This window comes from Carica papaya, chromosome 2 (genome assembly GCF_054855325.1).
Source record: "Carica papaya isolate Zhongbai chromosome 2, ASM5485532v1, whole genome shotgun sequence".
Lineage (NCBI taxonomy): Eukaryota > Viridiplantae > Streptophyta > Magnoliopsida > Brassicales > Caricaceae > Carica > Carica papaya.
In genome coordinates, this window is record NC_142310.1 from 9,035,949 (window position 1) to 9,060,758 (window position 24,810).

The 24,810-nt window shown below is 34.2% G+C and overlaps 6 protein-coding genes across 6 annotated transcripts; 2 read left to right on the forward strand and 4 right to left on the reverse strand.

Moving 5' to 3' along the window:
* The first annotated feature begins 356 nt into the window (after positions 1–356).
* SNAP30 (soluble N-ethylmaleimide-sensitive factor adaptor protein 30) lies at positions 357–3,447 on the forward strand. Its single transcript, XM_022054667.2, has 6 exons — positions 357–766; positions 1,009–1,509; positions 2,398–2,491; positions 2,616–2,749; positions 2,838–2,935; positions 3,134–3,447. The coding sequence occupies exons 2-6, from the start codon at positions 1,117–1,119 to the stop codon at positions 3,231–3,233; spliced, it is 819 nt and encodes a 272-aa protein (XP_021910359.1). The 5' UTR covers positions 357–766; positions 1,009–1,116; the 3' UTR covers positions 3,234–3,447.
* Positions 3,448–3,791: 344 nt separating this feature from the next.
* PAP9 (purple acid phosphatase 9) lies at positions 3,792–6,735 on the reverse strand. The gene is made up of 2 exons (XM_022054454.2): positions 5,904–6,735; positions 3,792–5,370 (listed from the first exon to the last, which is right to left on the reverse strand). Exons 1-2 carry the CDS (start codon positions 6,579–6,581, stop codon positions 4,096–4,098), a joined length of 1,953 nt encoding a protein of 650 aa, XP_021910146.1. The 5' UTR covers positions 6,582–6,735; the 3' UTR covers positions 3,792–4,095.
* A 1,903-nt stretch (positions 6,736–8,638) lies between these two features.
* LOC110823949 (uncharacterized) lies at positions 8,639–13,509 on the reverse strand. Its single transcript, XM_022054455.2, has 11 exons — positions 13,272–13,509; positions 13,015–13,162; positions 12,841–12,912; positions 12,001–12,072; positions 11,681–11,752; positions 11,435–11,578; positions 11,256–11,336; positions 11,067–11,138; positions 10,862–10,933; positions 9,010–9,081; positions 8,639–8,922 (listed from the first exon to the last, which is right to left on the reverse strand). Exons 1-11 carry the CDS (start codon positions 13,357–13,359, stop codon positions 8,832–8,834), a joined length of 984 nt encoding a protein of 327 aa, XP_021910147.1. The 5' UTR covers positions 13,360–13,509; the 3' UTR covers positions 8,639–8,831.
* Positions 13,510–15,014: 1,505 nt separating this feature from the next.
* On the reverse strand, positions 15,015–16,096 carry CLE10 (CLAVATA3/ESR-RELATED 10). Its single transcript, XM_022054835.2, has one exon. It carries the CDS (start codon positions 15,947–15,949, stop codon positions 15,623–15,625), a length of 327 nt encoding a protein of 108 aa, XP_021910527.1. The 5' UTR covers positions 15,950–16,096; the 3' UTR covers positions 15,015–15,622.
* A 2,203-nt stretch (positions 16,097–18,299) lies between these two features.
* LOC110823910 (Remorin family protein) lies at positions 18,300–20,143 on the forward strand. The gene is made up of 6 exons (XM_022054407.2): positions 18,300–18,449; positions 18,548–18,645; positions 18,721–18,963; positions 19,077–19,431; positions 19,648–19,729; positions 19,805–20,143. The coding sequence occupies exons 1-6, from the start codon at positions 18,424–18,426 to the stop codon at positions 19,994–19,996; spliced, it is 996 nt and encodes a 331-aa protein (XP_021910099.1). The 5' UTR covers positions 18,300–18,423; the 3' UTR covers positions 19,997–20,143.
* A 1,809-nt stretch (positions 20,144–21,952) lies between these two features.
* On the reverse strand, positions 21,953–24,603 carry LOC110824282 (RING/U-box superfamily protein). The gene is made up of 3 exons (XM_022054869.2): positions 24,377–24,603; positions 23,597–23,730; positions 21,953–22,950 (listed from the first exon to the last, which is right to left on the reverse strand). The coding sequence occupies exon 3, from the start codon at positions 22,828–22,830 to the stop codon at positions 22,030–22,032; it is 801 nt and encodes a 266-aa protein (XP_021910561.1). The 5' UTR covers positions 22,831–22,950; positions 23,597–23,730; positions 24,377–24,603; the 3' UTR covers positions 21,953–22,029.
* Positions 24,604–24,810: the final 207 nt, after the last annotated feature.

Genomic DNA, 24,810 nt, shown 5'->3' on the forward strand with positions numbered 1-24,810 from the left:
ATATAATTATAAATTACATAAAAATTTTATTTTCAAAAATTTCATAGGAATTTGGTAAATTTCTTAACAAATAAAAAATATACGAAAATTCAATTTTCAAGCATCGTTTATGTAAATTTTATTCTAAAAAAAGAAGTAAACATAATACAGAGTCAAGAAATTCATAAAAAAATCAATAGAATCAAATGGGTTTTTAAGCCACAGTGTTAATAATACATTATATAAAATTAATATACATGTAATTAATTCTCTCAGTCTGAAGTTGAATATAATATTATAAACAACGTATATGAAACACAATCCAAAACTCATCATTTTTATATTCTTCTAAAAAGAAGTAAAATATGATATTAATATTCACTATTCGAAAATAGATTTGCTTTCTTTGTCTGGTGATTTTGAAATCATCAAATTAGTGGGTTTTCCATGGGCCATGATCTTATACGAAGTTTTCAAATTAAAAGGCAAACAACCCAACGGTCTAGCCAGAGATTGAATGGAATGGAACTGATCGACAATGTTCAATCTGTGGCAGCTAAGCCTTTCTTCTCCATTTTCGCGGCGCCTACCATCTGTTTGATTCCTGAAAGCAAACATCGACCAGATTAAGAAAACTCTTTCTTCTTCCTCCATCTCTCTCTGTGCTCTATCTTCCCGCTTTCAACTTCTGTTTTTACAAACCTACGCTTCCATTCGATGCTTCCGGTTTGTGTGGTAAATTCCTCTCCGTGTTTTGCCAAATCCAACCACTCCACGCGAATCTCAGGTAAACCCATTTCTTATTTTCCATTCAATTTTGGCGGTTCTCCATGATTCTGTTTCCGTTTCATCGTTGTAATTGCCAGTTTTCTGCATTTTGACCGAAGCCCAGATTTCCCTCTGCTGCTCGCTTGTTTAGTTTTTTTATTTTTTATCTTCTTTTCTTGATTTTACTCTACTACCCAGCAGAAAATATTCGGAACTTCGATGTACTTGTCATCCTAATTGATGTGGTTGCTCATGTTTTAGGTAACCCGGTTGAAGATCACTCTGATCCTACCATTTTCTTCGTGGTATTTGAACTTGGGCAAAGGAAAATTTTGTAGGGGATAAAAAAAATCCTGTCTCATTTTCAAAATGTTTGGTTTTATGAAATCACCCGGCAATAAGGTCTCCAAGCAGAAATCAGTGGACCCATCTAACCCTTTTGATTCTGATACTGAATCCGACAACAAGCAAACTCTTAATCAAGCAAGAAGAACTTCCTCCGAGCCTATGCTCGTTACTCCGGATAGATACAATAACGATTTCCGTGATTCAGGAGGACTAGAAAACCAGAGTGTGCAAGAACTAGAGAATTATGCTGTATACAAGGCCGAGGAGACGACTAGCACTGTTAACAACTGCCTGAGGATTGCCGAGAACATCAAAGAGGATGCAACAAAGACTCTTGACATGTTGCACCAACAGGGTGAGCAAATCACGAGATCACACATGATGGTTGCCGAGACGGATAAGGATTTGAGTCGGGTAACCCTTTTCTCCGCCCAATAAAATTTTTTTCTTTCCTATTTTTAATAAAAACGTATAAGATGTCAATGTTCATTATCTTTAAGGTGTTGATCCTGGTTGGTTCCTCTCTCTACTTATGAAATGGAAAGTACTTGTGACTTCTTTATATGCCTTTGAACTAGTTTGTCCATTCATTATAAAGGATAAATATATTTTTGTAGTGATGTTTTGAACTTGTGGAATTCAATCTTTAAGAAGTTTATCCTCGTGCCTCCGATGCCTCAAATAGGTTTTTGATGAGTTTAAGCATTTGCTTATCCGACAGAAAACAGGTATCGTGATGCTTATGAAAATGATGAGGGCTATAAATATTTATCTGTATGCATTGGTCAATTGATGGATTCAGAGGATTTTGCTGTATCAAGAAAGAGTAAGATATAGTGAATCAACACTTACATAATGCAAACAGATGTGCATAAGTACTGCTCGTTCGTCATGATGCGTTCACTTACCTAGAAGTGCTGTTTCATCATGTTGGATGAATTAGACGATTTGCACAATTTGCAGCATGAGAAGGAATTGTTGCTTCTGAAATAGATTTTTCTGAGCATTATACTATGAGATTAATAGACTTGCAATGTTTAGGCTATAGACACTTGTTTATACACCTATCTTCAACTCGTGATAAAAGAAATATAGAAACGCTTTCTTTTTCAGTTCTCTTTATTTTCTAACAAAATACGGGTCTGCTTGTGTTATGAATTTTTCCTACACATGGCCAGGTTTTAAGAAGTTTCTTCTTTTGAATTTCCACTGTTTCTTGTCCCATGGTCCTTTGTGCTTTTAACTTTTAAGAAGTGGATTTTATAGTGATTGATAACATCCTTTTGAATCTTATAAGCTCAGGGAGAGAAGCTTCTAAACAATCTCGGTGGCATGTTCTCTAAGCCCTGGAAGCCAAAGAAGACTCGAGAAATTACAGGGCCGCTTATCACATCAGGTTTGTTTTGTCTTTGTAATTTATTCGTTATCTACTACACAGTGGATAAACATTAATCGGGAGTGATGCATTATCGTAGTGTGTTCGCATTTGACATAGTGGTTATCTTGTCTTGGCATGGCAGATAATTCAAGCAAGAAAAAGAACCAAAATAATTCAGAGCAGAGGGAAAAGTTGGGCTTGGCTCCCGAATCCAAACCAGGTTCTGCCAGTCGGACACCTCCTCCAGAACCAGCAAATGCCTTGCAGAAAGTGGAGGTCTGTAGTTAACTAGTTACAGACAGATGGTTTCTGAATATTTACTGTTGGATTAATTTGTCTTTTTCTTTTACTCTATGGAAACCAGCAAGAGAAAAACAAACAAGATGATGCATTTTCAGATTTAAGTAATATATTGGGTGATCTGAAAAGCATGGCTGTTGACATGGGATCTGAAATTGACAGGTTAGTGGCATTCTTTTATTGATATTATATGCCAGATTCTGGTAAATTTGTTCAAAATGTGTTTGCTAAGTGGTCATGTTCGAAAGGTTCTACAACCTATAATGATTTCTCTTTTTTCTTTTTCTTGTTTTTAAAGTTTCAAAGTTTTCAAATCTTAGAGAACTCTCCCTGACATGGGTAATTGGCAATGATATGCAGGCAAAACAAAGCTCTTGATCACTTTAGTGATGACGTTGATGAGCTGAATGCTAGAGTGAAAGGTGCCAACCAACATGCACGCCACTTACTTAACAAGTAAAAACAAAAGGATTTCGTAACCAAAACTGACTTAACTTCATATAAGCTTTATATGCTTCTTACTTTCTTTTCTTCTTCTTCTTTTTCTTTTTCTTTTTTGTATTTCTTTCTTCTTTTAATTCTTTGGTTTAGTATTGTCATTGGTGACAATTATCATCCTTTTGTAATAATGTGAGATTATCCTCAAAATGTATTTTAATTTGATTTTCATCTTCCCTCGTGTCTTCTATAGTTATAATCTCTTTCTTGGCACATCAGAGGAATATAAAATTAAGGTATGCCTTAAAATTAACAGATTTCAGACCTATTCGTGTCAGGGGTTTGTCATGATTTCATCAAGCAAATGATGGGTTCCTCTGATAATAAAGTTCATCACTATCATCACAAAATAGTTGCGAGTCATAGAATCATTCTGTAATTTTATTAGTATAGTTATACATTTCTTTTAAGTATTCCTGAAATGAATTCAGACTAACTTCGCCCATCAGTCTTTTTACAAGTAGAACACTTCAGCAAATATCATATGTATACTGACGAACTATTGGTAACAAGGGATGTATGAACCAAGCATCATACAGTGACATCTTATTTTGGCAAACAACAAGTTCAACCAAGATGGAACACGTCGTAATAATCGGATTCACGGTGAAAAATAAACAGGAACACCAGCAAAATCGTATATATACAACGATTTCATAGCATATTAAACTAAGAAATACTATTTTATCCCAGTTCCTTAGTCTGCTCTGTTGGGCAAGCATCATCATCACAACATCTTACTTTGTCGCTTCATCACAAAAGATCTGTGGTTCAGGTGAAGTATATTTTTTATCTTGCACAATACTCTTGAACCTGATATCCAGTTATATTTCTTCACTCTTCACGGGAGTCCATTTCCTATCCACTGCAGCTTCTTTTCTGGCACGAGAAACAAACCCAAGAACATAACCAACAAATGCCCCCAGCACCAGCACACTCACTCCCTTGACATACCATGAAAATGCAGACTCTACTACAACATCAACATTCCCGCTATTATCACTACTAATACTATCACCACCATTAAGAACTTGTCCAGAAGCGAGAATTTCCACCATATCATGCACCTCTCCATCGTGGTTTCCTACATAAGATAAAGTAAGCTTTTCCTTTGTAGCAATCAACCTAGTGTAACCAAACTCGCCAGTGCGGTAAATAGATCGTGCAGGTTGTGGGAAGATTGGGACATCAGGATGGTTTGGCCTAGGTTCCCAAATGGGTTGCCAGTCCTGTCCAGCCATCCCAATCACAACATGAACTGGATACTGCTTCCATTCCTCTCCCTTCAGCCCCATGCTTCCACAGGTGAAGTTGTTCAGCGGACAAAACCTCTCATATCTGTGGACATGACCCCATAATGCTAGAGTCACATTGTTTTTCACGAACAAAAGTTCCAAGTGCTCGAGCATTTGCTTTCTGAATGGGGCATCTCTGTTTTCATTGCTCGTAGTGTACATTGGTCTGTGCCCTTGGACTACCACAAAAGGAGTCTTTGTCCGATTAACTGATTCTAAATCTTTCTTTATGAAGTTATATTGCTTGCTTCCAAAAAGAAAATTGGTCTCAGTTGATATGTAGACGAAGTGTACAGCTCCCATATCGAACGAATAGTAAAGGTTTCGAGTTGCTGGAGCAGAGGTTCCAGTTGGTTCTGAGGAGTTGCCAGGCATATTAAATTTAAGGCTGTAGGGTATCCCACATTCACCACCACCATCTTTCCCATATACCGAGTATGACCACTCAGGTCGCCAAGGCTGTGAAGGCCAATCATACTCATGATTACCAATGCACACATGGTATGGTACCTTGGAAGCCACAGGTTCAACCTGAGCAAAGAATTCATCCCACAACCACGCATGACCTCGTGCATAGCTGATGTCTCCAATATGTGAAACAAAAGCAGGCTTGTCACCCAGAGCTTTGATGTCTCGAAGGATCCACTTTATAGTCGATTCGCTTTCATCTTGAGTACGAACAAAGGTTGAGTATGGTGTTGAACATCCCATGTCCCCAAACATGAAGGCTATGGTTTCATCTGAATCTCCGCTTCGTGACACAAAGCTGTTGGTTGAAGTCCAACCTTTAGAATCACTACCAACCTGTCATATAAAGAACTTTCACTCTAAAATCAGAGCTATCCACATGAAATTTTTTATGCATTGTTTATACGATGTGCCCTTCGTTCTAGTTAAAATTTGATTCCTCCCCCCACCCCTCCCCCACCCCATGAAGTAACAACCTTACGCTGCCTTGAGAATCTTTCAGGCAGGAAATTTAATCTATTGCAATTTTCCGAGTGAAGATGGATACAGCTACCTAACTCTATTGATAAGGATGAATGAATGAGCATATAACAAAACGCCACTATAGAAAACAAAATAGTTTATGCTGGTAAAAAATTTCAAAGAAGAATATAAACAATGATGAGCACAACTAAAACAAACAAAACGATACAGGAAGAAATTACCTCATCAAAAAATAATTATGACTCTTAACCAAAGAAAGAAAGAAATAAAGTAGAACAGAATTATCAATTCGTCAATAAAACCAGTAGAACCCAATAAACCAAAGAGTAATACCAGCAACCTCCTTTCAGATAAAAAGACAAAACCCAATTGCCAACGTCAATTACCTGGTAATAATACCTTAAACCTCCTTTCAGATTCTTCATCACCGCATCAAACACCCACCCGGGATCTCTCCACCCGAGACTCGTGTTGGCCGGAGAATCGCACATGTGCTCCCTCTCGTACCTCGCCACACGTGCTACCACCAGGTCAAGCCACTCACCGATCCTCTCACCATACCTCACGTACCTCTTGTCTCCATCCCCCGCCACGAACATAACCCGCATCTCGCTTAACGACTCCGTGTATGCCAAATGTACCTGCTCCGGACCGTGAAGCGATCGGAAAGTCAGTTCGTCCGATTGAGCCAGCAGATGGCGCGTTCCGGGTAGGGGGTTGCGGTCATGGTCTTGATGCTTGGGGTTGATCTCAGACTCTGTCCAACGGAAGATCCGGAAGGAGTAATTGGATCGGAGGTTGGTGAGAGGCAATGATATAGAGCCCGACCCGGATTGCCAAGAGGGTGAGGAGGAGAGGAACTTGTAGCCAATGAAGTTGTCGTGAGGTGAGTTGGGGGGTGAGTAGATGCCGAGCCAATCGAGCTCGGAGGGTGAGTCGACGCCGGACCATCGAATGAGGACTGAGTCGCCGGATTTGTTGAGGGTTTTTGGGGATAGTGTGATGGTTGCTGATTGGATAGGGGAAAGGAGGAGGGAAATGAGGGAGAAGAGGAGGACGATCATGGTGGTTGATGGGAATAGAACCAGAGATACAAGGAGGTGATGATGGCTAGGAGCTTGGTGGTAAAGAAGAAGAGCTCAAGTATGGCTCCATGTTGGGGATATTCTCTTGGGATCCGTTCCCTTATCTTGGTAAAGGTTTAAGGTGAACTTCATGGATTGGTCTAATGATTTTAAATATAATTTTTCAGATGTATTTATTAAATTTTGATTGGTAAGTATTGAGTTATTTAATTTTTAAAAAGATTTAATATAACATTTTATTAGGTCATGAGGAATTTAATTCTTTTTAAAGCAAAAAATATGTGATTGAATTATTATAAAAAAGATGAGTGAATGAAAAGTAATTTTGCTCATACCGGCTGTTGAGATTATTCAATCAAACCATACCAACTTATTGTTTAAGCAAACCTTTGAATACACATATGGTCCTCTTTCATCCCTCTATTAGTAAATAACTGCATCATGCAGGCTTTCTACCAGCCTAATACCATATTTAACCAATAATTCGTTCCTCAAACATTACGCTTTAAGAATAGTGAGACATAAGTAATTATCGACGATAAATCTGATATTTAAATTAGATTAAGTAGACTACAATCTTTGCATAAAACATTTAGAGTTAGTGAGAGTTATAACTCTTCTAATATACATCGATAATATTTTTATGATAAAAAATAACGAAAATGAACAAAAGATATTAAAACATCTAATAAAAGAATTCAGTAAAATAAGCAAGTTGAAGTATTTTTTAGAAATTGAAGTTGTTCGTTATAAATGTAAAATTTTTATTTCTCAACAAAAATACATTTATGATCTATTAAAAAATATTGGCATACTAGAATACAAACCAACTACTACTCTTAATAATCTTCATAAAAAAAATATGAATAGTAAAAAATGTATCAAGAATTAATTGGGAGATAATTTTACCTATTATGTATGTGACCAAATCGTCCATGCAGTAAGTGTTATAAGTCAATTAATGCACAATGCAAAAGAAATGTACCAATAAGCAGCCTATATAATACTTAGAAAGATCACCAAAGAAATGAATTATGATCAAGAAGAATGATATATTATCCTAAAAACCTATGTTGGTGTAGATTATGTAGGGGCAATTGCAGATAGAAAATCTACCATATCTTACTATATTTTTCTTGGAGGCAATCTAGTCACTTGAAGAACTAAAAAACAAAATGTACTTATAAGATAAAAGTGTAAAATCTGAATTTGAAACAGTAATAAAAGAAATATATAAAAATATTATATTTAAATAGAATTCTAAAATATCTTAAAATTAAGTAAAAAATTATAAACAACTATACTATGACAATAAACCAACTATAAACATCCATTACAATCCAGTACACCATGACCGAATCAAACATATTAAAATTAACAAACATTTTATAAAAATAAAAAACAAAAATTTGACAACTATTTAATATGTATATTGTACATGTCTTTCAATTCTCAACTCGTAGATGTATTAATTAAATGTTTAAGCAACCCAATATTATAAATTCTTATTAGCAAATTGGGAATATACACATTTATTCCTCAGCTTGAGGAGTAATATTGAAGAGAAAAAAAAATCATGACATTAAAAATAAAATAAATCATAGTATTAAGAGAAAAAAAAAATTATGACATAAATAAAAGAAATAGAGAAAAAAAAAATCAAGTTAAAATATGAAATTACAAGTTTTAAAATTAATTATCTACTTCTTTTTTTTTTTTGGGTCCTGTAAAACTTGTATATGTAATACTAAATGAAAAACAAATTAATCAGAAATCATCATAATAAAGTAATTTGCATTTCAACAAGCATGCACAAGACAGGCCACGATCATTGGGAAATTGCTCTCATGTCATGATATGTAAAATTAGTTGATGGTACCTGAAAAAATCCATTTGATATCTTTACTCCTTTCTCAATGAATTTCTAATTTTACTAACAACGAATTAGAAGTCTATCACTAAAGACTTCGAAGTAAAATAGATGATTATCAAATTCTTGATGTCTAAGTAATTAAATTGAAGTTTTAAGACAAGGATTGATGGGAACCAAACCGATTGGAGACTAATAATATCTAAGTGAAACAATTAATAAAACAAAACCAAACCAGTATGTAGTATGCTAATATCACGATACTAGAAAAGAGAACTGAACATTTTCCATTTGAACCAACAAATGCAAACCTTCTTATGGTTAACACTAATCGTAAAAAGAATACACTGATATCTAAATTATACTAGGAAATCTACATCGGAGAGTTCAAGTACTTTGTGTACACCTATTGGATTTACGCCAGGCCTGAATGCATTTCCTTCAATGTACCTGTGCCAAAACATTCAACAAATAATAAAGGCCATATCTCATCAATATTCACAAAGTACCTGGGTCTGAATAAAAATAAAAACTCACATTTCCTTTAGGAATGGATGTTTATAGAAGACGTCGGGTATTCTTCCGGTAAATTGGTTGTGATCCAAGTACCTGAGACACATTAAAAGAGAAGTTAAAAAGCTTGTTCGAAAAGAGGTTTGCTTGGATTAAAGCATGCCACATGGCACTACAAATAGAATCCACTTGTAGAAGAAACCTACTATTCCCCCCAACAAGAAAGAGCAAAAATGTAACATCATAAAAACAAATGCAAAAGTTATCAGCTAGCAAAATGATCATGGAAATTTTGTTCCAGCAGAGTGGCTATAGTCTTTTGGGTGTCATATTTTAAAAATAACATTAGATAATCCAATGAATGAAAAATTAGGTTAGTGGACACTTGTGTATAATGGAATAAGAATTTAATTCTTTTGGATAGGTTTGGAGGAAAGGAATCTAGGGACGTTGCCTTAAATTTTGTTGAGAAGAAGTTGATGGTGGCAGGTACCATTCAGGAGGAAATTACCACACTGCAGGGAGCAACTATGTCTCAACAAGAAAGGAAAATTTTAGCTTATGCCACTTTCTATTCTGTGAACCGTATGAAAGAAAAAAAAAAACCTAGGAGTATAAGAAAGCAGGAAATAGATTTATTCAGGGGTGTTAAGCTTCGCTTACTGGTTATCTCTAAGCAGCTTTGAGCAGCAATCTGTTCAAATGTACATATTTGGAAATACAATAAACGGTATACTAAGCACCTCCCCTAAATTTTCATGCACTGATTTAAAATCCTTTATTTGTCAACATGTTCAGTTACTTCTCCTTTATATTTATTTTTGTGAAAAATAAAAAATATAAATTATTTTTTAAAAAAAAAAACTTACTTCTACAATGAGCATCATTTAAACACCTTTTTCACTAATGTTTTACTTTACAATAATTCAGTAACATCATATGGCAATTAGCTAATATCTTGTGTATAATCACTAACTTATTGGAACTACTAAATATCTGCAAAACAATATTTGATTATAATGTAATATTATCATAACTACAGCAACATGTTTAAAATTGAAAGTGGAAGTGCATTGCATGCCATAATAGTTCCTGAAGAGAGACTTTTTCCTAGTTAAAGTTAAGAATTTCTGGTTAAGAAACCTTTTCTTTTTGGGTTATCGGTCATCATATGTTCAACAGAAAGGATCCTTTAAACCTTATGAATACTTTGAATTGGAAAAGGTGCCTCGTCTATGATACCTTTCTTTCTACCAAAAATTTTGTTATGGGATGTAGAGAAATAAAAACCCCGACTAGATCTCCGAAATGCTTGTGTGATCCAAAAAAGGATCTTAAGAGAGACATATCAGCTAACAAACTTAAATTATGCGGGTGATTATTTCCCATACTAGGAAGTTAAATAAATAGGCAATTACTCCTGAACTTCACTTGAGAATTGCTTAAAATGATAGCACATTCCGCTTGTTTGGTTGGCCAACTAAAATTTAGAAAATAGAATTCAGTTTTGAAGAAAGTAAGGAGATTTGAGGTTTCAAGAGTCCTGCTCAGCAGATTTCAGCAAAAAAAGAAGTCTTACACAGCAAATAAACTAACAAGAGTGCTATGAATTTTGGAAGGTGGTGACAGTATGTTGTCCATATCCTCTATCGGATGTTTCCATCTTTACTAGAGAAATTTTCCCATCAATATTTTACTCTCTCTAGTCATGCTAAGAGTAAAAAACTGGTAAAGTTGAAGCTACTTTATATATATTTCTAGAAAAGATACAAGGCAGAACTGTGTTACAGTACTATTGTAATAAAAGCATTCTAGAAGCAGGAAACCTTATGATAGAACTATAAAACTGTGTTTCAATGGGAAAGAAGAAACTTACAGGTAAATCAGTTTAGGTATATGAGCAAGTCCAGATGGTATTATTCCAGTCATTTTGTTATAGGATAAATACCTGTAGCCCAGAAAGCAATAAGTTTAACAATATTGACAAAAACGAGAAGCAGTGAGATTGAACAAAAAGCAAAGAGAAGTTTATCTAAGTAAAGATTAACTTATATATGCAAAAGGAATCTCAAAATACGTACAAAATTTCCAGGTTAGTCAAGTTTGCCAGTTGAGCCGGAATTCCTCCAGTCAAATAATTATTATTCAGGTAACTACATACACAGTGAACAATTAATATTACTTAAAAATTGCCAGTAAATCCAATGCAGAATTGAGATTTCCATATTAGCTATGAAGTGGTCACAGATTTAATGACTGAACTAACATACAGGTTTCGAAGAGCTGGAAAGCAACCCTCAATCCGTATGAGCTCTCTTATAGTACCCACCAAATGATTGTTACCAGCATCCCTGTGAACAAAAGATAATGCAAACAATTAAGTCTTGCTCCATAGGTACCAATTTTATTATGTAAAATCGGACATATTGAAGAGTATATGAATAATTACAAATGCCGAAGATTTTGCAAAGTCCCCAAGTCAGCTGGAACTCGTCCAGTAAAACGGTTCTCCTGTAGATAGAGATAACGAAGATCTGGCAGATTCGCAAGCTCCTTAGGAATTTCACCTTTGAAATTATTAAAACTCAGATATCTGCACAAATTTTTTTCTTGCTCTATAAATAACTGTTAATCCGAGGTGGGAAAAAATAGTATGTAAATTTGCTTACTTTTAGGTAAAAATCAAATAACTTACAGATGAGTTAGGCTCTTCAGTTCACCAATTTCGGGAGGGAGGACATCTTGCAGCTTATTCCACCTCAAATTACTAAACTCAACAGCAGATTTTAAAAAATAAATACATATATATATATATATAAACAGTTGTAAACAAACCAAAACCAACTAATTGAAACCAAAAAAGAAAGTTAAGCCAAATCCATCATTAATAGAGCATTTAATTAACATATATTGTATCATTTAGAACTGAAATATTAGAAACATAATACAATTTAACAACATAGTATGCAATATCAAATTCTTGATCTTTAAACTAAAGGGGAAAAAGAGATATACAGTATCTTAAGCCGCTTAAGTCTTCCAATTTGAGGAGGAATTGGACCAGTCAACTTGTTATTATGCAGATCCCTGCAATATGCACACATTAATACAAAAGCCAACATCTCAGGTACTACGAATTGCTTCTTTTCATCTGGATGAAGTAGAACTCATAAAGACTATTAACAACAAATTTTTATCATCGAACATTTAAACAGGTAAATTGACCATCAAATTCATGTGACTTCTGTACTTAACCATGAAAAAGTAAGAATGTTGCAGTTCTGTTAAGATAAGAATTAAGCAGAGTAAAAAGTAAAATTTATAATGTTGATGTAAATGTTCCATTAAAAAGAACTTCTTTTATTTCATCCTCGCTTGATTATTTCCCATTCACTAGTTCTTCTACTTTGCAGAGGGAGCAGTTAAAAAAAAAAAAAAGATATTTTCAAGCTGAAATAGGATCCTTTTTCTATTTGCAACAAATGAATTATCTCAAATAGTTGAAGAACATCCATAATTAACTAGAAGTGATTTAATTATATATTCTATAAATTACCAGTGAAAGATATAAAAAAAAAATCTATTTTTTCTTATACTACAATAATTTATGTACATATACCAAGAATGTAACCAGATTTGCACAAGACAAACTACTCGTAATTATAGGATGAGAAAAACGTTACCCAAGAAATAAACAACTAGTTATTTTCAGGTTTCTTATTCAGAAATATCATTAACCGCTTCAATATTAATGTACGCAATTAAATTAAATTCTAGTGTATCCATAAAGTACCAGCTCAATCATCACGCAATCATAAGGATTGAAGCCAAAGAATGAGAAGGGAATAGTCTTACAGTCTTGTGAGATCCAGCAGATTCGTGACTGCAGTTGGGAAAGGTCCGACTATTGACACCGCGTATACTTCACTGCGTAAATCAAAAGGAAAGTGTTTCAGAAGACAGAAAAAACACACAAATAGCAACGGCACTATAAAGAAAAGAAAATGGCGGGAGGGATTTTAAGGTTACAGCTCCGTTACGACTCTGTAATCGCCCTGAGTGGAGCAGGTAACACCGGACCAGGGAGGGAGATCACCATCACCGCAAGGATCGTCTCCGACCCACGCGTACACCACTCTCCATCCTAGCGACGCCTTTATCTCATTCAAAGCTTTCACTGCAAATCAACCACCACCATTACCATCAAGCTTAAAAATAATGACGAAGAAGATAAAAAGTAAAAAAAATAAAATAAAAAAAATAGAAAGCAGGATCTGAAGAATTACCGTCACGTTTGAGGGTTTTAGTGAGCGCGACGCCGAGTAGTAGAGAGAAGATGAAGATGATAGAGAAGGAAAAGGAGAAACGCGCCATTTTCTGACTGTTTTTTAAACAGTAGATCTGTGAAATCGGCGATTCATGAATTTGTGTTTGCCGGGAGGGGATGTGAAATGTTGAACTCAGTGGGTGGCTCTTCGAGTTATTGATGCCCTGAAACTCGAAATGAAAAGGAAGCGGGGCCCATTCAATTGGTGCGGTTCGATCTGTGCAGTTCGGTTGATTCCAACTTTCAGTGTAGATATCTCTCTCTCTCTCTCTCTCACTCACGCGCTTTCAGAAGTCAACTAGTTATTTTGATACTCGTTTAAATCTTAAAATAAGCTTTTTGTTTTTTATTTTTTTTCTTAAGGAAAATAGAAATATTTATATTGGTTGACGGTGTGGGCATTAATTATACACATACACCCCTAGTAGTATATGCTAATTAAAATTCATACTCTGTTCTTTATGAAATCCATAATTACACACTCTTCCAATTTAATTTATAATTTTTTATTGCCAATGCATGAGTTTTTCCGTGGTTGTTGTTTTTTTTATGCCAAGCTATTTTTAGATGCAATTTATCATGGTTGATATTTTGTTATTTATTAAACTTATTTGCGTGGTAAGTTTTAAATTTTCATATGCAACGTCGTTAAAAAAATAATAATAAAAACAAAGATGAAAAAAAGTTTGATAAAGTAGTAGAGATATTAACACATTGTTATAAATAATTCACTGAGATCAAACATGTAATTGATAATTAGAACTTCAAAAATCAATACAACTGCAAATAAAATAGTGTGTATTAATTAACACAAAATATCATTTGTCAATAACTAGATTCAGACAGATAATTTTAAAATTATTTGAAATAACAACAATAGAAACTAATAATATTAGCAGCTTTATCTAATTTCTTTCTTTTAAAATCAATTTTTTTTTTTGTTTCTGACTCAATTAAAAAACTTTTTTTAATTTTATACGAATAAGAGGGATAATAAAGTTTATCAATGAATGCCATAAATAAATCTAATGCTTCAGAATTCTAAATGCTAATAATGCTCTATGCCTGCATCATACCCATTGTTGGCAAAAATTCATGTCTACAACAAAATTTCTAAGCCCATAATGGAGGTAACTTTTGTTATTATTATACACGTCCACTCTCCCTAAAACACTCTTGTCTACATGTAATGGAAAAACATACATATATATATATATATATATATATAATCAGATGATTTTATCTTATATGTTTAACGGAGAATTTATTAATTAATTCCAGGGTTTATAAGCTCCTAAGAGAACCAAGTGAAATCTTTTCTTACTTATTTCTAGTGATTTGACAAATGTGGATTATTTCTCATATATATATATATATATATATATAGGTATGCTGGTCGACTTATTTTTTTTGTGTTCTTTAAAATATTTAATAAAATTATATATAGGTTATTAATCACAAGATTGTAGAGAGAATATGTGATATCTCTAATTAAATATTCTATTAGAAATATACAACAACAAAATCAGTTGTTGGACTGGGGACAGCTAATCTTAAAATCCTGAAGTAATAATAACATTCCATCATAAATTTACAAATTGTATATTTTATAAAAACTTCAAAAAAAAATTTATCCTGTATTTTTTGTATATATAAAACTCATTTCATTTTAGTGGGCTTAGGATTAATACATAACATTCACCAACTTTTTCCAGATAGCCAATCATATATTTTGTTTATAGGCAAAGGGAAAATTAAAACTTGCAAGAATTTAATCAGTGCACATCAATATTCTCATACATACATATATGTATCCACATCATGAACTATATATATATATATATATATATGGGGGGTTATTGAAGACCCACATGATACAAATATCAAACTCCATCCATCCAATCTCTTTTAAGGCTCCTGCTATTTAATGAAACTCATGCGTTTCTTTTGACGCTTCCCTCCACCCAATTTGGGCTGTTAACTCCTACACTAATTAATGTCTGATTTCCATGCTTGTTTTTGCTTCTTCCACTCTAATCTAAATCATCTAACTGGGTATCACAGAACCCAAAAACAAGCGTGGAAATAGAAAAACCCAATGCCCATTTACCATATTCACCACATGAACACATGAAGTTCCAAAACAGCCAAACAAGTTATACCATATTAAACCATGACGCAAAAGGAGGAAAAGAAATTTGTCATATGAAGATTGTCAACTTGATAATGAATGCAAAGAAGACAAAGATTTATGGCAGCAGTATATAATATATATTTATATATATAGCACGGAGGCTGACCAAAATAAGGTCAGTTATGAAGAGGGTTAGGTCCGGAAGGGACTACCCTGTTCTCCATAGCATATCTTGGATCAATATTAACCGACTCATCGATCGATGAAGAAGCCGAGGATGGCGGTGGCCGTCGGAGAAGGCGGTGCTGGTGGGCTCTTTGGAGTTGAATGCACAATGACCGGGAGCGGCCGCCACGAGGGAATGAATCGCAGGAGTAGCGGTATTGGTGGTGGGTTCTTGAAGAGGTTCTTGGATAGGGTTTGGTGGGTGTGGTGGCAGTTGAGTAAGAGAAAATGAGGAGGAGAATAAGAGGAATGAGGATGAAGAGACGGTGAGCCGCCATTGTTGGAGAGATTGGAGAGATCAGGAGGAGAAAGAAAGATGGTTTTGTGGGAAGGAAAGGAAGAAAGGATTGTAAGAGAGATGGAAATGGGGAGTTACAATGCAAGGCGAGAGACACATGAAATGACAAGAAAAATTTAAGGGTAAAGGGTTAAGGGGCCCCCAACTTATATTAGGTGAAGTCGGCAATTAAAACTTATACATATACATATATGTTTTAGTATATGAATAAATAAAAGATTTGTAAGGAATGAATCTTTTTTTTTTTTTTTTTTATACTTTTCAATAGATTGTCCAAATTCATTAACCTTTAAACTTACAAAAAAAAAAAAGAAAAAAAAAAAACTATATCGATTAACCTTTTTTTACCCTTTAAATCCATAACCCAAAAAGCCTAATCTATTAACCCATTAAACCCAAAACCCAAACACGAACCCCTTTTGAATCCTTCTCTAACAAAAAGTCACACTGAACCCATTTTAACCATTAAATCTAAGCCCAGGAAATCAAAGTACCAAAAAAAAAAAAAAAAAGAAGTCCAGTTTTCTGTTCCAAAAGGAAAAATAAGAAGAAAAATAAACAGGGGTATCCTCTGATCTCCATTTTCTTCGCTCTGTGTTGTTAATGTAATTCTTTTCAATAGGTATGAAAATTAGAAAAGATGATATTTTACCGAGTGGTTTATGCTTTATCTAAAAGTTTAATCTTTGCTCCTTATTCTCTCGTTTAGCTCTTCATGGACGAACTTCAATATAGTAAAATGGTTATTGATATTATTCTCTTATATGTTTAAAATCATATGAATACATTTAATTTCGTGCATAAGCACTACTTTTCTAGGCTTTTTTAGTTCCTATCAACAACAGTTTGTTCATGACTGTTTGCTGTGTTTTTTTTTTTTTTATATAAAAAGAAAAAAAATCTTAGCAGCAATCAAGTTGTGCAAAAGTAACATTAAGAGTAAATTGAACATTTCAATTAATTGATTTCATGTATCGGTTAAAATCTAACTGTTTAGCTCGACGTAAATTGATTCAACTTATCGAGTTTTTCTTTTATATACATTACTAATTTTTTATTTATAGCACAAATGTAGATAAATTTCGTAGACCTTAATATCTCGATTCGGGATGAATAGCGTAGGCTGGAGCATTTTCAAGCTAAAATGTGATGATCAACGTTTGGATGAAAGAAAGGGGGGTGTAAGAAGTTTTCTTGTTTCCTTGAAAAGAGTCTTCCTCTTAAAAACTTACATTGGAAAAAAGCTTGTTATCATGTGATCTAAACCAATTCATTTGGCAAACTTTTCTCATTTTAGTGGGCGAAAAAGACAATTACATCCTGTATTAAGTTTTGAAAATATTATTAAGATAATTATTAATTAAAAATTAGTTAATATTCAATAAAAACAAATGTAAAAAGTATTATCATTTTAATAGTTAGAAGCTGTGTACTTAATGAAAATAATTTTTGATATTAAAATTACCAAAACAAGTATAAGATAAGAAAAGTCATAGGTAAAAATTGTGTTTTTAATAAAGTAGTTATGACTGAAACAATTTAAAAAAAAAAAAAAAAATTAATAAAAAGGATAAATTTAATTTATATTTTACACATTATTATTAATAAATATAAGTACATAATTTAAATTATTAATTTTACATTATATTATATTTCTATATACATTAATTTTACTTTACGTTATACAAACACATGTTTTTGTGATCAAATGCAGTACCAGTGCTCCTCTGTCTAAACGCTTTCCTGTAAGGTAGCTCTCCTCGGAAGACCTCCTGCAACCAAATATACCCATGATTTCCTCAATTATTCCCTTCCAAAGAGATACAACAATTGAGTCATATGAATAATCTGACTTCTTAAAAATCGGAGTAAGAAAAATATCTTTGTCAAATTTGATTAGAAAAATTTCAACTTATAGATACATGACTACATTTATATGGCAGTGATGGAAAGATTGAGAAGAAAAAAAGGAAGAATACCACTTGAATCCAGAACATGGGACGTTGAAACTGACATTGTTCTACTGATGAGATTCTATCGGAACTCGTAGATTCTCCTAAAATTCGACCAATGAACCCGAACTTATCCAACCATGTTGAACCAGATTCTCTAGTTATTTAAGCAAACAAATAGTACTTCTTTTATCCAATAATTTTAGGAGGACGCAGAGGCAGATTCTTTGTAGAAAAAGGCAGCTTTCTTTATATATAGAAAAGCTTTACCAATTCATAAAACTTAATCATCAGCAGAAAGTATACTTTTCTTGAGCAAATACACCTTTATGATCCAAAGACAAGGCTTGCATCCAAAGCATATCAACTTTGCTTGCCCCCACAACCATAAGGCAGCCTATCACTAACCAGCACTGGCCTCCACGGCTTCTCCTTCAAATATACACAAGCCCCAACTATTTCTTCCTCACCTCCCAATTCCAAAGACTTTTTGTGTCAGATCATGGACCTTTTGATCAAGCAAACCAGGTAACTCACTATTCCGTACCAATATTAATTCATTAACCAAAAAGTACCTCTTCATTCCTGTAAATTGGCCATTCTTGACTAATCAGCTCCTTTGCTAGGGTGAAATTTTCTGCTGCAGGACAGGAAAAGACAGGTGAGCCTAGCAGTGACACGGGAAAAAGAATACCACCCCAAAATACTCAGTCCTTCAAAGGAGGTAACTTTGCCATTAAATTCTGTATATAGGAAAATGGAATTCCTACTTACGAACACATGAGAAGAATTTTTGTAGAAAAGAAGAGATCGCCAAGCTGGCTCCGGCAACAGTTTTCTCAACATATGAGTCATGACTATGATTCAAGGGATGATGTGGAGCATGCAGCAGCAGTTGCTGCTGCTGCATATGCCATCAACTCACAGGAAGAATCAATTATCTCTGATCAGAAGAAAACTGGTGAGGGTCCTGAACCCCCCTTTACAAAAACAAAGACAATTTCAATACAAACACCAGGTGGAGTGTCAAAACGATTCTCAGGTGAAAATACATGAAATGATTATATGATTTCCAGATAAATATTATCACTCTAAATATACACTTGTAGCATATTACTTCTCGGCAAGAAGTTAAAAAAAAATGATCTCAAACAGGCGAAACCTCAAGTAGAGGTTCAAAAATATCAGATAGTGGAGTATTGCTAATTGCTGATGCAGACAAAAAGACGCGGGAAAAGGCCATTTCTCATGTTCCATCAATTAAAAAGGCTCCAACTTCAGCTGATAAGCTGTTGGACAGAGTTGGGAGCATAAAACCCAAAATTGCGGCAGCCAAGCCAGACAAACCTGCCATAGAACCTGTTTTGCCAAAAGTAAAACCTCCCAATGCCAAAATTGCAGCTGCGAGCTTACCAACTGAAACTAAAAGGCAAAGTTCAAAAAGACTTGGAACAGACGAAACAGAAGCAGATAAATGGGAGAAAGCTAAGCTTGAAAAGATTAAAAAACGGTAATCTTGTCAGTTTCCAAGAGTAGGTTTCTAAACTATGAGCATAAAGTACAAGTACTTAAACCAAGTCATCAAATTAGTTAAACATGTATGGTAATCTAAAACCTCAGACAAAAGTACAAGGGTGAGAGACTAGAAATTACAAGGCTCTACATTACTTAATGAGCACGAAATTAGATTTGTTAGCATTCTTTCCTTAACATACAGATTTTGCAGGTACGAGAAGTTAATTAACAGAATACTTTCCTGGGAGGAGAAGAAAAAGAACGAAGCAACGAACAAGCAGCATAGAACAGAGGTCTTTAGATTTTATCCTTCTTTCCTAATACAACTAGCTGATATAAGCACTAACTACCAATTTATGGGTCCACAGAGCGAGCTGGAGAAAAGAAGAAAAAAATCCTTGGAGAAATTCCGCGAAGATATGGAATACATTAACCAGATTGCAGGAGGAGCACGAGCACAGGCAGAGGAGAGGCGAAGAAATGAGGAACTGAAAGCCAAAGATAAGGCAAATAAGATAAGAAAGACAGGGGAGGTTCCAATGACATGTTTCGGCTACTGAATGTCACTAGTCACTCAACCTTACCTTGTCTTGTCCAAAGCAACAACCAGCACAAGTCACATTATGTAAATGTTACTTCTATGTTCTTAACAAATCAAAGTGCTGCTCAAAGCTGACCTAATGAATAAGCAGCCAATTATGCCATAAGAAGTCCTTTGTCTTTGAACCACCACTGATAACATAAATATAAATTTAAAACATAGAAACCAGAAGAATTTTGTATGTCTGTAATACTGAGCTGTCAAGTAACAGTCAAGAACACACTTGCAAAATTTGAGGGTATCATTGAGGATAAAATGATACTAAACTTTAAACCTAAATTTCAGCATAGCCTAAAGACATGGGAGGGACAGAAAAACCACTCTAACATTCAAACCCAGCTCTTTATTGCCTTCACTTCCTGCTACATGAAAAACAAGAATATAAGTAATAGCAACCACCTCCCAGAAATTTAACTGCAATCAAATGAAAATCAATAAATAAAATCAGTACCATCAAGCTGAGAAGTGAAATTCTCATAAGTGTTTTACTGCCTACGTGTTAAGGACACAGATCATGAAACTGCCACCAGAATTATTTAGCAAGGAGCACAAAGAAATACCATACCGAAGTTAAATCTAATGATTTGTGCTTAAGAAAAAACATAAGGAAATTTCTTTCTTGTATCTTATATTTTGCATGGAATCTTCATATGTTAAGAAACAGAAATGCATAAATAAACAAGAAATCACCAAAGTTAAAAGCAACACCATCTGAGAGATGATGGTAATTAATAGTTATTATTGGCATCCATCACTATTGTCCATGACAGGGTGACTAATTATTGGTGCAAAATGAAGTTTATAAGCTACTATCAGCAGCCCCGACGAAGTATGGTTTGGTTTCCAAGGACCAGTACTTGACCCACTGGTAATACAATCATTTGGATGAGCATGCTGGAGCTACCTAAATAACTACTCGTGCATATGTTCCAAATAACAGACTTTGTAAATAAGGTAGAACAATATGAACCTGAAGTCCTTGTCAGTGGCATCTAAATACCTACATCTTCAATGTGTGAAGAGACAAAGTCAAAAAATTTTTATGGGAGAAAGGAAAAGATTTAACTCGAAAGCTCAAAGCTCAAGGTTCTGTTCGATTCACGAAGATACGTTTTAGTTTTTCTTTTCTCACTTTATATATGTCATTACATGAAAGATACTTGTCAGTGAAAAATAAAACGATATAATGGTGATAATGTGACACTACTTTCAAAAGACTAAAACACTATTTTTAATAGTTGCTATGAAACAATTTTTGTTTTACATTTAACTACTACACAGATGCATACAATCAAACAATACTTTCGTTTATAAACATATAAATCTAGAAAATTAAAATTAAAAGGTGTTTTCATCCACCAAACTTAGCCAAATTATTTTCTTCCCTTTCTTCATAGTGCCACAATACTTGATTTATCCACGATTTAGGAAATGCAAAAGATGACCTATATCTGTTTAACAAATCCGAAAACACAGGATACCACACCCTTAGCAGGCTGTCAAATAGAAAATGCACTGCAGCTGCCCGGCAAATCGAGCTTATGTTAAGACGGAAAAATGAAGGACGAGTATATTGAACAGAAAACATAAACTGACAAGAATATCTAGTAGAGATAAAAGAAATGGATATCACCACCACAATCGATTATGAAAAACACGTTCCTGCTCTGAACCTCTCAAACTTGATGAATAAGGAGTTTGAATTAAGAAATCCAGAAAAAAAAAAAAAAACAGGATAAAGTACTCAAGACAGTCACAATGACTCAATGTATATCAACAAACAGAAATAGGAAGAAGAAGAATGAGGAATCAAGATTTACTGTCATCACCAATAGCCAAACAAATGAACAATTATCTAAAAGCCTTTGAATATCAATTCCAATTACCAAAAAGTGCAACCATAAATTCAAAAGAATTGAAGAGCCGACCAAAAAAAATATTTCTTGAATTATTTACTAGTTTCAACAAGGAACCGAAGTGATAAGCAGAACCTCATGATGTTATTTCTCTCACCAGCTTATCCAAAGTAGGAAATGCAAAGTACAATACCAGGATAGATGGGATTGCCAAAAGAACAGTAACTAGCAAGTAGAGCACTAGGATGAAGATACTGCCGGGTATTGCAAAAAACAACATCAGAAGAAGTATGATCGCCACGGGGAACTTGGATGTGAAATAAATGAAGAAATCAAAAGACTTATAAAGTGAAAAATGGTGTCCCTCTACATTGCTACTGCTAATATTATCTCTATCCGATCCCAGCTGGCCAGGCAATTCACTATGTGAAACCTGGCTGTTGATGCCAGTACCAGAATGATTTGTGAGAGATAGACTGCATATAGGGAAGCAAACCAGTCGATGATTGTAACCACCAAAGGAGCAACCAGATCTAACCCTGTCACCATTCAAACTCTCAATCATCCAAAGAAGGAAGTAATTCTTGCAGGGGAACTTGAGACTTCTCTTGTAGACTAGCCGAAATGACATCAAGTGGCACCATGGGCATAAAATGATGAATGGAATCTTAATTTCTTGAGTTAGGAATCTCAGGACAGCACACTGAAGCCCTAATATGCAATTCTGGCAGAGGGTGTGGCCACACCATAACACATAAGGCACGTTCTCAACAATGTTAAATGATTCCCAGCATACTGGGCATTCCAGTCCTTCCTCCCTGCTAATATCCGAAGAGATCTCCTCATCTGAGAAGTCAGAAGAAGCTCGACTTGGCTGTCCAGAATTCTTCTTCATGCCAGTGCTCCCAATAGCATTAGAAGCAAAGCTCCACATCATGAAGGAATAACAGGTTGGACGGGCAAGACTCACTCCAACCACTAGCGTAGGCCAATGTCATCCATTTCTCCAATTAGAGAACTGCTTAGCCATAAATCTGCATCTTTTTTCCAACCATACCTTCACAAAAAGAAGAAAAGAATCCACAGCAGGCCAGTAAAACCAGTGCCATTTTATTCAACCAAGAAAAATGACACACAAGTAATCCACGTTAGTCTGATCTTTGTAAAACGTTATACTGCAAACACTGACTGACCCCAGAAACAGCAGACTTGAGCCTCATACACTCAACGAATTTAAAAAACCATTACTATGATAGTTGGACAGATTAAAAAACACGCCATAAGGGTCATCCACGAATGCAGCTTTCATTTCAAAAAAACCAAACATCGCGGAATTCTAATCATAATTTCTCGCATAAACATAAGTTAAATGAGACAGTTAACGACTTCATTGATGACTAGAAAGAGATTCTATATTTACAAAATAATGTAGAAAATTTTTCTTAAAGTTACGAATTCAGATCCTAATTAGATAAAATCCTCATTTGTTCCGGATAATAATCGGACATTTCGGAGACGGATTTTGATACATCTATGATAATTCCCGTAATGATCCATGAATTAGAAACAATACTCCATTTCCCCTTAATTTACTAATGCCAATTGTTAAAAAAAAAAAAAAAAAAAAAAAAAAAAATTATAATTTCGATAAATGCTGATGAATTTATATGAAAGAAAGCAAGAGAAGATAGAGATAATATTACCTCCTATGCACAGATTTTGGAGAAATTGATGAGGGTTGGAGCTGAGACTCAAAACAGGAAGGACAATTTTCCCTGTGTTTTCTTAGAGCTGGCGCACTGCAGTTAATAGGTATTGGGATCTGCAAAAACGAAACCTGCTCCACAAATCTTGTTTTACCACAAGTCGTATCCTTCTATTTTGAATTATATTTCTAGAATATGAATATAATTAATGGTTTGTCATCTTGATAAAAATAATTTTAATTAGTACAATATATTAAATTTTCATAAATTATTAGTAAAAAAATTCTTATCTATAGATCATTTTTATTACTCGAAACTTGCTCATACACGACATCTTCGAGTTTAATTATAAAAAAAAAAAAAAAAAAATTAAACGAATGAGTATATTCTAAGTATGGAACTTATACAATAGTAATACTTTTAAAAGTATAATTAACAAAAAAAAATTATAATTAAACAAATTTAAATAAAATCACAAAGATATTTTGAATATCAAATCCAAAAATAATTAGAGAATACTTAGAGAAAACGAAAGTCCATTATCAGAGATCAACAAAGCATTTGAGTACATGATTTGAAGAAGGATGAAGGCAAGAAAGTAGAAAATGAAAATTTGTTCTTCACGCATGTAGTCTCATGCATTGTTGATCTCCAATTCTGGACTTTGAGCAATTTATATTACAAAATTAAAAATTTTTTGGGTAATTTTAAGAAATGAAAACTGGTAAAAAAAAATAAAAAGATGAGTATGAACAAAGGGTGACTCAAAGGGGTGACCTGAGAACACAAAGTGCGTTGGTGGATGGGAGAGAGGCAACCAACCCACATGTGTTCTCGGGTGGCACCCCTCTGAGCTGAACCATCTGCTATGTCTGCTTATTTTTACATTCCCTTCTTCTTCTTCTTCTTCTTCCTTTTTATAAGCCCCACCATGTCATTAGAATGTTGTCATCCTACCCACATTTCGTCACTTTTCCTCATCCCAAATCAATCTCCATCTTGAATTTTTTGCACTTTTAATGTTATACCCCCAAATTTTCTATTGTTTTCAAATTATATATTCTCAATTTTATTTTCCAAATTTGACCAAACCATCTCTCCAATCGCTTAAGCTAATTATTCAGATTTGAGTTTCATACCTCCAAAATTATCATTACCATCCAACAAATTCTAAAAATTAACATCAAAACTTTTAATCCTAAGTAGTTGTA

Bases quoted from the DNA above. Each gene is read 5' to 3' on its own strand.
- SNAP30 (XM_022054667.2), top strand. From the start codon at position 1,117: ATGTTTGGTTTTATGAAATCACCCGGCAATAAGGTCTCCAAGCAGAAA. The intron at 2,750-2,837 runs GTCTGTAGTTAA...TATGGAAACCAG, and splicing joins ATGCCTTGCAGAAAGTGGAG to CAAGAGAAAAACAAACAAGA. The intron at 2,936-3,133 runs GTTAGTGGCATT...AATGATATGCAG, and splicing joins ATGGGATCTGAAATTGACAG to GCAAAACAAAGCTCTTGATC.
- PAP9 (XM_022054454.2), bottom strand. From the start codon at position 6,581: ATGATCGTCCTCCTCTTCTCCCTCATTTCCCTCCTCCTTTCCCCTATC. The intron at 5,371-5,903 runs GTAATTGACGTT...TTTATATGACAG, and splicing joins GTTTAAGGTATTATTACCAG to GTTGGTAGTGATTCTAAAGG.
- LOC110823949 (XM_022054455.2), bottom strand. From the start codon at position 13,359: ATGGCGCGTTTCTCCTTTTCCTTCTCTATCATCTTCATCTTCTCTCTA. The intron at 11,579-11,680 runs GTAAGTTATTTG...AAATTTGTGCAG, and splicing joins CTGAAGAGCCTAACTCATCT to ATATCTGAGTTTTAATAATT. The intron at 11,337-11,434 runs GTAATTATTCAT...TTTTGTTCACAG, and splicing joins TTGCAAAATCTTCGGCATTT to GGATGCTGGTAACAATCATT.
- CLE10 (XM_022054835.2), bottom strand. From the start codon at position 15,949: ATGGCGGCTCACCGTCTCTTCATCCTCATTCCTCTTATTCTCCTCCTC.
- LOC110823910 (XM_022054407.2), top strand. From the start codon at position 18,424: ATGGACCTTTTGATCAAGCAAACCAG. The intron at 18,450-18,547 runs GTAACTCACTAT...CTCCTTTGCTAG, and splicing joins CTTTTGATCAAGCAAACCAG to GGTGAAATTTTCTGCTGCAG. The intron at 18,964-19,076 runs GTGAAAATACAT...GATCTCAAACAG, and splicing joins AGTGTCAAAACGATTCTCAG to GCGAAACCTCAAGTAGAGGT.
- LOC110824282 (XM_022054869.2), bottom strand. From the start codon at position 22,830: ATGATGTGGAGCTTTGCTTCTAATGCTATTGGGAGCACTGGCATGAAG.